Genomic DNA, 12,500 nt, shown 5'->3' with positions numbered 1-12,500 from the left:
TTGTCTCACATTCCTTTGTTTTCTTTCAGAAAACCCACTTGATTGCCAGCCATGGAAAAGCCAGAGAAGCCAGAAGCCCCAAAGTCATTGGCTATGGTGTATGTGTGTGGAGGTTAGTGTCCCCTTTTTCATTAGTTACTTGTTTTATTCTAACCTTCTAATGATGAACACAGGCCTCTTAAAGTCATGGTTATGGTCTGGTGAAGGGGTGGGGAAACTGCAACAGTATTCCACAGGAAGCCTGATATTGATTGTAATGGTTTCAGGTCTTAAAAACAAATACATTGCTTTTTTTTATTTTTTTGGGTGCAGATTGAATAACTTGGAGAAATGCATTATATAATCACTTATGACAGTTGCATCCCATAGGGGTTAATATTTTCATTATGATTTTAAAAAATCAATATGATCATCACTTATTCTTAGTAATATTCTCATTTCCTGAGCAGAATGCCATGCTGAGAACGAGATGAGACCTCGCGACCCGGTGAGGTGCAGGAGTTGTGGCTACCGCATCCTGTACAAGCGGCGGACAAACCGTCTAATTGTGTTTGACGCTCGATAGGGCTTTTACCAAATGTCTCCTTTCTTTCCTAGCCCTTAAGATTGAAACTAATAGCTAGTATACTATTCTTTAAAAGAAAAAGAAAAAAAAACCTGTAAGGTTATGATAATAAAATGACCTGAAAACATGCTTGATCTTTTTTTTATTATTATTATTAGTTCATTACAGATATTACAATGCTCAAGATATAACAACTGATCTTTGTGTGATATACTATCAATTAATCAAGAACTGGGGGTGTTTTTAAGAATATTTTCTTTCAGGGAGATGAAGTTACACAGGAGGAAGGGAAAGGGAAAGGGAAAGCATGAAGGAGGGAGAAGGGGGGGAGAGGAAAATTAAAGGACAAAGAACATTGAGAGGTAAAGAAAAGAAAGTAGGCTGAAGGAGAAAATAACTGGGAAAGAGAAACGTAATTTTATCATTACCTAAAAGATAATTAACAAAGATCATTTTGAGGATGAAAGACAAAACATAATATAAATTTTCATAATCTAACCGAAAAGCAGTAATCCTGTTTTGAGTATGAAAAACAAACCTAGAATAATGATGATAGCACCGGAAGAAAAAAGATTCCCAATCTTGTACAATAACTCCCCATTCTTTCCATTAGATTCTCAACAATCCTAAATCAGATGTAATAGCTTCCCAAATTAATTAAAACAAAAATATTACACTGGATTGATAATTACTCTCAAAGGACTAATTAAGGACTAAAATTATTTATCGATAATAACCACCATAGCCAGATTTGGACAATTCGCTTTCAAAATCCACCTAGACACAATTACGTAAATTTGACTACACTCACCCACACAAACCTAAGTATGATTTACAAATGTGGATGAACATTACAAAAGATTAATTAATCACCAACTACACGAAAGAACGAATTTGAATTAGTACGTTATCAAAGACACAGACTGTACACCCTTATCAAACCCACTTATAAATTGTGACAATGAAAAGGAAATGCTTACATTCAGATATTTATATAAATACAATAAATTATTGCTCTATAAATACTATATGTTGTAAAGGTGTTGTAATGAACTTAAAAATACCAAAAAATATATATCAACAGAGTAAATAGTTACAATACATTCATTTGTAATACTGGGTGTTTTAAAGATCAGTAATCCGTCATGTATATTATACTATGATCAATACTGGTATATCAAACAGTATTAGTACCATAATTAAGGTTTTATATATTTGCTGTATATTTTGCATATACATTTACACATACATATATATATATATATATAAATATTCATTTACACATACAGATACATATTTATATATGTATATATATACATGTGTGGGTGTGTAATATGTAGTTTGTGTATGGGTGCAGTTGTGTACACAATTTTCAGATAAAGTTGACAAAAACAGTACATAAATATACAATTAATTATACACTCTCATTTTGTATGATGATGGACTTTTTTTTATAAAAAGAGAGAGACAGACAGAGAGACAGACGGTCAGTCATTGACATAAAAAGGTAAATGATATACAAACAGGATTCTCATCCACACACATAGTACCTTAACCTTTATCATGCATTTTCTGTTTTAAATGAAACCTGACAGATCAGCTGTTGTAACAAACAGCTTGAAAAGAATGCTCGAAATAAATGTTCTCATATTCACAAATGTTGATCTAAAACTTTTGGAATATTTCTTTACATATGAAACTGAATTTCAATTTGCTAACACCAGTTGCATGTTATTCCTATCACTTTTTCTATATTAAAATTAAATTATAGAGAAAGTACTTCTATATTTTCCATATACAAGAAAGAGAGAGAGAGAGAAAAAAAGGATTCCTTTATTGATGGTATTACTCTAAATCCACGTCTTATAATTGCTAGCATATTCAGTACTTTATACCTCTTTTTAAAACATAATATTACAGCTTGTTTGCCCTAACTTATATGTTAATCCTTTTGGTCTAGTATCTGCAAAATAACATTCAAATTGCAAACTGTAATGGTCTTTCCCATATTGAAATGAACATCACAAAGTAATCACAGACAATTCAAAGTAAATATGTGATAAAGATGAATACATGTGACAAACCATGAACATAACTCAGATAATATTTCAACCCGAGTCAGAATGAATATTTTAAATAGCTTTGTATTTGCTAGCATTTTATGAAGGTCAATCACATCATTAATTCACATAAATCATACATCATAGAGTGTCCCTCTTTTTTTCATTCAATTGGTATAAAGCCTTTCAATTGATCTGTACATTAGTATTTTCTGTTTTTGTCTCATGATTAACTTAAACTTCAACACAATGTAACTGTATTTAAGGTGATTTTATCATTACATTTGGCAAATATTTACACATATGGCCATCCACTACAAATAAGTTTAATGACTAAAAATCAACTGAAATAATATATGATAAAAATGAAAATAGGAAAAAAAAGGAGGAATAAAGAGTACCTCTTTCTTCCTTTCTCTAAACCTTCCTGAATATTCTGATATTTACAAAAATTTAAATCACTCACTCACTCTCACTCCCACTCCCACTCCCACTCCCACTCTCTCTCTCACACTCACAAAATTATCTCTCTCTCACTCTCTCTGTCTCTACCTCCCCTTTGTATTAAACCATTGATGCTGGAGACATGCATCATCCATTGTGGTTTTATTTAATTCTTTTTTTATACAGAGATCTTTCGGTAACAAAGTTAAAAGATGCACTTCTGTAACCATCCGAGCATGCCTAATTGCTGTAATTGTTTTGAAATGGAGCACAAAACAGCTGATTCCTCTGCCGTGCTGGTGCACCACGTGGCGATCTGCACGTGATATATGTGCAACAATGGTGGAAATTGCCCATGTGACCATAGCTATGTGACCTCACCTATTCACCCCTTTCCTTGAATTTTCAGGGGTTTCATCTTTTCATCACTATTATTTTTGTTAGTATTCTTATTAACCATAATAGCAGAAAAAAAAGAACAATCTAAATAATTCAGGGAATGACATCAAAAAGTGAGGTCACACGACGGACACCTTGGTGACTACGCGCTTGTGGTACCATCCATGTGTAAAATCTATGAAATAAAACAAAACGGTAGTGTGTACATACATACATATACTCTGGACATCAGCTACTTACAAATCAGTGATATTCTTGTAGCTTTGCGAGAAATTTCCGTTCTGTAAAGTTAATTTGATCATTTTCCTATAAGCCATTTCGATGCCTAATAATCAGATTCATATAAAGATTAAGTGAAGAAGAGCGAGTTGCTGATGAAAAATGCTGGTCTAATAAAAATGTTGATTAAATCTGAAACTAACTGAATAATTATTACATATGACATTATGCTATGCATATTGAAGGAGGAAATACATAATTTGTACAGGCGAATAAAATAAGCTTTTACAAACGCTGATCAAACCTAACCTACCATGGACAATTATAACATGTTAAAACTAAATGCTCCCCATAAAAAAAAGTATGAAAATCAGTAACCTTTTGATGGATGTGTTTTGCATAAGGGAACTGTCTTACTCTTTTTCACCTTTTTGTATAAAGACCCACGACAACATACTTCTATTTCAGTTGCTTATACCATTTTCTGATGAAAGGGAAGTGAAAATATGTGAATTCCAACACATAATCAGTGATAAAGATGATAAATGAGCAACTGATGTCCTGCAAAGACAATTGCAGTAAGGGTCAGAGAGATTCTTAGAGTATAAACTCAAAGAACAAGTGCACAAGCAATGCACCTTATAGCACAAGAGAAGAATATTGTAAGGTTCTCTCAAAATAGGACAGTTATTGAAGGGGGACAATAATTCTTCTAATATTGCGCAAGATTTAATAATGGAGCCAACGGCTAGTGATTTGTGCTCAATGTATGCCTAACAAATTTTATGCAGACAACACCCTTAAATACAATGCAGTCACGAGTGTGTATTTACCGTAAGTTGACTTAATATTCCAAAGACTTTTTCAGTTTCTTCTTTAGATAATGATTTTGTAAATCACCTAACTGATATATCAATTAAACTCTTATCATTACACACTGTAACATTCACTCATTAGTTGTGAGCTCACTTTATATTTGCATATACCATTTTACAATCCAATCAATATAAAAAGACAATTTCCCTGAGTAACTGGCAGGACAAACTGACTTACTTCCAGGGAATTCAAACCTAATCAATTGGTATCTTGTATTAGAAAAAAAAAAAAAAATTAAAAAGATATCCTGCAAACCTGACTAAATGAAGTTAAGTTAGGCAAACCTACAGACTGCGTAAATTTCTGAGAGACGTATACAGATATATTTATTCTGGAAATGATGTGTAATCGAGACTGGACTGGCACAGAGATCCTAATGTAAAGATATACCAGTAAACAAACAAACAAAAATAGTATGACACAAAGAAAATCACACTTACCCGCTTATACACACAAGCAAGCAAGCACGCACACACTTATTACATATATAAATGAAAATGTGACGTTTCAAGATACTCAAAATATAACTGCTCTTTGGATTCCTTTTCAGCAGGATAAAATATCTATTACTTTATGATGAACTACAGAAAAATATCTCTAGACTGAATTACAATCATAAAGAGGCTAATAAAAGGATTGTGAAAGTCAATTGTCAATTCAATGCAGTGCATTGAATTGACTAAAAATTGACATGATTATATACATCAAGTAATCTTAATAAAGATTTAGTTCTAAAATAATATCTAAAAAAAAAATAATAATAAATAAAATAAAATACTCTTATAGAACAATTTTCACATATCATAAAAAGCAATAAACAATGCAGGTATACCTACATAAACACATACCTGCATATCAATATTACCATCAAAATATAACTGTAACCACTACAAAGAATGTCAATTACGAGAGAGAAAACCAAAAAAAAAAAAAAAAAAAAAAAATAATAATTACATCTCCTTCTAAGAATTGACCATAAAGTTCCATTAAAGCTGAAACACAACCGGACATTCATTCTTCTTCTTCTTCTTCTTCTCCCAATCTACTTCTTCACAGCCATCTTCTTGTTCCCCATCAAAATGGCAAAGACGACCGAGGCAATCTTCTCGTAGCACACGAACATGACGGCTGCAGTGAGCACGGTCTGCAGGATCTTGGCCTCCAGTCCTTTGAAGAGCCCCTTGAAACCATGGACCCTGTTGAGAGATTGGGAGTGGAAAGTTTTGTTAATCTGCTGCTTTAAAAAGAAAGAAAGAAAGAAAGAGAAAAAAAAAGGTTTACTTTTCTACTTCTCTCGCAACCAATCTTTAAGTAGATTATTGCAAATGTAGCATGGTATGGGGAGCACAAACCTATGCAACAAATAAAAACAAACAAACAAAAACACACACACGCACACGCACACACACACACACACACACACACACACACGCACGCACACACACACATGCGCGCATACTTGCACACACGAAGACACGTGCCCATGTACACGTACAAGCACACACATTCATCTCTTCAGCCACAATCTTACCTCAATATGTACATCAGAATAGGAATGAGTCCGGCTTTCTGTGGTACACCTTCATAGTTATGTCCATGCTATTGGGAATAAAAGCTGCATTAGATATTGAACAAATAGACTTATTCAAATTAAGTGAATATACAATCAATGCTTGCTATAATAATGAAAGCATTGATAAATATATGGATAAGTAAGATAGACACATTGTTGTTATTGGAAAAAAAATACACATAGAAAAAAAGTATCTTTCACTTAATGAAAATTTTATACAAGTTTACACTTGAATGCCTTGTAATGTTGCAAATCCATTTATTTCACTGCCAACTTAGAATAGCCTTAATTTTTTAATAAAAAGCCCAATTCTTTCAAGTCATAGTGACATCTCTACAATCTCAGCAACAACACACACATGAAAATTAAATTTCTGTGATAAACAAAACCAATGAATAATTCCAACAATATCAATGAGCTTTTAAAACCTATTTCAAAGATCTTTTAAAACCCAATACATGTCAATCTGAAAAAAAACACACTTCTCAACAAAAAAGTAGTCCTATACCTAAAATACATTTCAATATTCCTATAAAAGAAAAATTCTGTCTCTCAAAACTAGTATAACTGAACAGTTCAATACATACTTTTAAAACATCCCTTTTTCTCCAGAAGAAATTATATCTTAATTATCTCATAGACACATTCTTCCATGAAAATAAATCTCTTAGAAGCAATGTACATATCTATAATCTAAAAAAACAACATCCTTTTCTTAAAATAAACATATTCTTTTAAATCTATGGGCTTCATTTTCCTATTTTCCCACCATGAACAGCCTACACCAATCAACAAAACATACCTATAAAAAAATTCATGTCTCCGGAACCCCCAAAATGTTATGAAAGAACTCAACAACACATACCCTCTGTTTAGCCTGGACCAGCTGTATAGGGTACGTGAGGATCGTCGCTAGTGCCTTGGCTGCCGCTCCCACGCCGAACACCACCAGGGAATTCAGCTCCTTCGACTTGTACATGGTCTGCATCTGCCGCTTCATGGCTTCGTAGGCCATGAACTGAATGGCTGGGTTAATGGTGAGGATGAGGGACGAACTGGCTCCAGACCACAGCCCCGCCAGGCCTTCCTCACGACCTACTCGGAAAAGACCATCTGTGGAAGAAAGCACGTATGAGGAAACTATCCTTTGTCAGTGATAGATGTGTGAATGATACATATAAAATGTACGTAGAGGACAGAAAAAGGAGGGTAAAATAACTAGATTTTTTTTTTTTTTTTTTTTTTTTTTGACGTGAAATCACGTCATGGGAATATTTCACTCCTGCTAAATGACGTCCTATCAAGTCATGATCCCTCCCTCAAAACATACATTTTACATCGTTACATACGTATATACTCATAGGAGTTCCATTTGTATAGACACATTTTCCCTTACTTATGAAATTAATGTAAACACATACAAGTCACTTACCTAACATGCCCTTGTATCTCCTTGTCGATGTGTGCTGGCTGGTTATCACTTTGGCACCCTGCATCTTCAATCTTGTATTTACAACCCATAAGGGATTGGTTGTCATGACATTAATTGAGCCTGAAAGAAGTGAATGATATGTGAATGCATGTGTATGCTTATAAATATTTACCTAAAGAATCTTTTGTAAACAAAAAAATATGTAAGTTGTTTATAAACTATACAAAAAAAGGAGAGAAAAAAATGCATATATACCAAATATATGCATTAAAAAAGAAAAAAGGAAGAGCAGGAGAGGGAGAAGAAGAAGGATAAGGAGGAGGAGTATAAGGAGGAAGAGGAGGATAAGGATGAAGAGGAGGATAAGGATGAGGAGGAGGAGGAGGAGGAAGAGGAGGAAGAGGATAAGGAGGAGGAGGAGGAGGAGGAGGAGGAAGAGGAGGAGGAGGAGGAGGAAGGAAAGAGGAAGGAGGAGGAGGAAGGAGGAGAAGGAAGGAGAGGAGGAGGAGGAAGGAGGAGGAGGAGAAGGAGGAAGGAGGAGGAGGAGGAGGAGGAGGAGGAGGAGGAGGAGGAGGAGGAGGAGGAGGAGGAGGAGGAGGAGGAGGAGAAGAAGAAGAGGAAGAAGAAGGAGAAGAAGAAGAGGAGAGAGAGAGAGAGAATGTAAACTTACCAGCTACCATAGCTAGGAGAAGATCTCGTAATGCAGATTTATCTTCATTTGCGATCCTCTTGAGGCCATGGAATGTGTAGAAGTAAACGAAGTTGGAGCAATACAACGATTCAATCACCGGAAGTAGTCCTCTGTACAACCCGGAGCTGTTTGGGGTAAATCATGCACGGTAAAACTCACATCATTACTGATACATTGTCGTTATCATCATTATCATATACACTGTCATTTTTATTACTATAATTATCATTACATAATTATCAGTTTCATAGGGGGGTGGGGGGTAGAGAGGATCTGTTCAGGGGTGAAAAATGCAAAAGAAAATTCACATGAAATATCTCAAATGTTTTTTGGTGGGGAGTAAGGGGGGGGGGGGTCTAGGTCTTCTTTCCCTCAGCAAGTGGGACCGTAAGAATACCAGTTCTAAATATATGAGTCAATGTTATCCCTTGTTATTTTCATAATACCAATTTGAGAAGCTCTATGTGCAAGGCATTATCTTATTATGAAATATATATATATACTTTTTTTTTTTTTAACACTAAAGATTTTTTTTTTTTTAACTCTTCATTGATGTTTTTGTTAAAGTGCTAATCTGTACAGTGCTGAATATAATTCACAATATGTCTGCAGATTATAGAAAGTACATAAAAATCTACCCTTAAGGTACTCCAGTCAAAAAAGGTATCCTCTCCATAAAATTAATCTCTACATAAATTTGAGATATACTTACAAACCCTCTTCTCTGTAAATCTCTCTTAAAATGGACAAGATGCTGCTCTTTCTCCGACCTTCCTCTACTGCAATATAAGGAATTCGATAAAATTTCATGTATGTATTACTTCCATACACGCACACAAAAAAGTATCTGATATCCATAAATTGTTAAGTACAGTTCATGTATGTATTCATTCAGTATGTATCTACATCGATTCAACAAATTCCTACATGTTAAATTGCATCAAAATTCCTAGATGTTAAATTATTTCAAATTCCTATATATAAAACTACCTTTCACCTCAAATTCTTTAGAAAACATAAGTATCAATCCATGAATATCAAATTGAAAGTATCATCACACATATTTCATATAATATCATATATCTATCAAAATACAAATACTAAAACATTACAAAAAATCATAGTACAAGCCATCAAGCAGTTTGGTAATTCACGTGACATTTATCGTCAGATCAAAGTAATATTCCACTTACACTGTAATCTGGTTCTCACAGTATCAAGTGGAAAGAGTGATGTCATAGCCACAGCAGAACCCTGTACAAAAAAAAAGAAGAGAAATAAATAATTAAAGTCATGACACTGAAAATGTATTATTTAACTGTTCATGCTGATGACATTCTCATATACAGAGTAGGTATGAATGAGTAATATGTAATTCATTTTTTATATTTCTATCAGAATTATGTCCACTGAAATCCCTTTTATTTTCCCCTCTGTTAGATTGCAATTTAAATGTCTAATTCCTTGATTCAAAGCATCAGTCACATCAATTCACTGATATTGGCAGCTAGAGAGAAGGAATTTTCAGTCTTCTGTTTTTAATTATTGGTATGAGTATCATTACTAACCATTGTCAAGTTTTCAGTAATATACAAAAAGTTTTTTTTAATCAAATAATAAAAAATAAAAGATACAGGATAACTGTTTAAGAAGGGTGAATATATGACAAAAAAGGTAATCTATTGCTGACTCATAACAGGATCAAATGCACACACGCACACGCACACGCACACGCACACGCACACGCACACGCACACGCACACGCACACGCACACGCACACGCACACGCACACGCACACGCACACACACACACACACACACACACACACACACACACACACACACACACACACAAATCTTCATTCCTCTATTTCTTTTTCCATAATAGGAAAAAAAAATGTATGTCTACAGGTCTCATCCCTTAGCAATCCACAAAGAAGACTCATATCCCATTACCTTAAACAACTCTAATTACTAATACTATAATTGGCTACCACATCTAAAATTTCGAAAGAAAATGCAATTTTGATCTTTACTTGGAATTATAACTAGAAGTGAAGCATATTCCATATCTCTGATCTATAGTAATGATGGAATAGTCAAGATAACAACGAGAGACACCATACATTATCAGAATAAAACTGATATGAGAAGAGATAAGAGCAGACACCAAGGGAAAATCCCACAAGTTAAGATATTAAAATGAATGATAATCGCTACGAAGTTGAAGTTGGTTTACTTAAGAATGTTACACGATAATCGCTATGAGATCGAAGTTGGATGTTACAATTCATTAACACCTGTAATTGCGAATATGACTTCAGTAATCAAATGTCAAAGAATACTGTGCTTTAAACAGAAGTGGAGGAGAGTGGATGATCTTGATATTGATATCAACTTAACCCACACAGGACGGGTGGTACAGCATGTGTACCGCGCATTCAAAAGCCCAGTTGCCGGGCGGCACAGTATTGTGCCGGCCATTCAATTGATTTAGGCCTAAAAATTCGAACGCCCCGGCATTTGGACATTCAAGGCTAGAATTCCCCCGTCGGGAATGGGTTAAAATGAATGCAAGAATGAATGAATGAATGAATGGAATGAATGAAAAAAGATTGGTAACAATATAACTAAATGTGATGAATGGAATGAATGAAAAAAGATTGGTAACAATATAACTAAATGTATCTATCTATCTATCTATCTATCTATCTATCTCTATATAAATATCTGTTTTAAAAAATGACTAAAGATAAATATAAATCTAACTAATTATTTCTTTGTATAAATGGACAAATAGTGGATATCAAATTAAATTTGTTTGTGTTTTTCCCAGTAATAAATGTGTTTTCTAATTGTGCATCCTGATCTTCTTATCAACTTTCCTAATCATATGTTATCTTTGCTAAATGAAATGGAGACCCTGTTCATATATATATATATATATATATATATATATATATATATATATATATATATATATATATATATATATATATATATAAACTGATCCCTAAACACAAGTATAACATATTACTATCAAACTTTTCTAAATAAAAAACAATTTTAAAGATATTTATGCTAAACTCCAATAATCATTTTTTTTCATGTTCTGGGAAACCTGCAACAAAATATGCAATTCTATACCATGGATTTAACTTTATCCACTTGACGGTAAAAAATTATGAAAAATTAAATCCACTTTTGCTTCATCGAGTTCATTTATTGGCACAGGTAGGAGGGGGTGTGTAGGGGTATGTGAGGGGGGGGGTTATCTATTTGAATCTATCTATCTATCTATATATTGGTGGCAATTAGTAATGGAATCAATCCCTTCCAAGCATACTGCCATCATTTATTATCTAATTAAATAATGCTATTAGCCTCTTATGCCATGTAATTCCATATATCAACTTATACGTGATTAAAATCCCTTTAGCAAAATCAAAAGATTAATAAAAATATGAAGAGTTGTGCTATATATCAGATACAAACACAATATAACTCTGCATGAATACTTGGAGAGAGAGAGAGAGAGAGAGAGAGAGAGAGAGAGAGAGAGAGAGAGAGAGAGAGAGAGAGAGAGAGAGAGAGAGAGAGAGAGAGAGAGAGAGAGAGAGAGAGAGAGAGAGAGAGAGAGAGAGAGAGAGAAGAGAAAAAAAAAAAAAAAAAAAAAAAAAAAAAAAAAAAAAAAAAAAAATATATAAAAATATATATATATATATATATATATATATATATATATATATATATATATATTGCTTAATTCAATTAGAGATTCCTGTGACTGACGCAGAAAACCTAAAATATGAAATCCACTGGCTTGGACTGACTTCGTATTTGACAATAAATCAGTAAGTAGGTCTATAGGTTCTTTCCTGACAAGACCTATCTGGCGGAAGCTTGGCGGGTCTTTGCTACAGATCCAAAGGGCAAGGGCATGGGCATGGAACTCATACACATACACAAGGGCATACTAGTTAGACCTATGATAAGCCATACATAGACAACGCAATGCGAACCAGAGGTAAATGTTTAAGAGACCCCAAGCCACTACCTCAAGGCAGTCAGCGCAGCCTCTGCTTTAGGGTCACAGGCCAAGATAGGCACGCACTTATAGGGTAATTCTGGCGCGATCGAACTTGTAGACAACCCTAGTAATTTATTATCAAATATGGAATTAGTCTAAATGCCTTCTTGCTAGTATATATTTAGCCGAGGTTTGTTGGTCTTTGCGTTAA

At 33.9% G+C, this 12,500-nt stretch overlaps 2 protein-coding genes across 2 annotated transcripts in view; one reads left to right on the top strand and one right to left on the bottom strand.

The window, feature by feature from the left end:
• Polr2K (DNA-directed RNA polymerases I, II, and III subunit Rpb12) overlaps window positions 1–693 on the top strand; it is a 5,375-nt gene extending 4,682 nt beyond the window's left edge. The window contains exons 2-3 of the mRNA XM_086534479.1: window positions 30–112; window positions 450–693. Coding sequence (XP_086390605.1) covers window positions 52–112; window positions 450–565 — 177 coding nt within the window. The 5' untranslated portion in view covers window positions 30–51 and the 3' untranslated portion in view covers window positions 566–693. The remainder of the gene's footprint in view (window positions 1–29; window positions 113–449) is intronic.
• PMP34 (Peroxisomal Membrane Protein 34) overlaps window positions 689–12,500 on the bottom strand; it is a 12,646-nt gene continuing 834 nt past the window's right edge. The window contains exons 2-8 of the mRNA XM_043008879.2: window positions 9,453–9,513; window positions 8,972–9,038; window positions 8,239–8,384; window positions 7,569–7,688; window positions 7,002–7,249; window positions 6,095–6,162; window positions 689–5,759 (exon numbers count right to left, since the gene is read on the bottom strand). Coding sequence (XP_042864813.1) covers window positions 5,606–5,759; window positions 6,095–6,162; window positions 7,002–7,249; window positions 7,569–7,688; window positions 8,239–8,384; window positions 8,972–9,038; window positions 9,453–9,513 — 864 coding nt within the window. The 3' untranslated portion in view covers window positions 689–5,605. The remainder of the gene's footprint in view (window positions 5,760–6,094; window positions 6,163–7,001; window positions 7,250–7,568; window positions 7,689–8,238; window positions 8,385–8,971; window positions 9,039–9,452; window positions 9,514–12,500) is intronic.

Source organism: Penaeus japonicus, unplaced genomic scaffold, assembly GCF_977035675.1.
Source record: "Penaeus japonicus unplaced genomic scaffold, GWHDUDI00000001_assembly GWHDUDI00000041, whole genome shotgun sequence".
Taxonomy (NCBI): Eukaryota; Metazoa; Arthropoda; class Malacostraca; order Decapoda; family Penaeidae; genus Penaeus; species Penaeus japonicus.
Note: the sequence above shows the minus strand (reverse complement) of the source record. Positions and strands in the feature narration are given on the sequence as shown.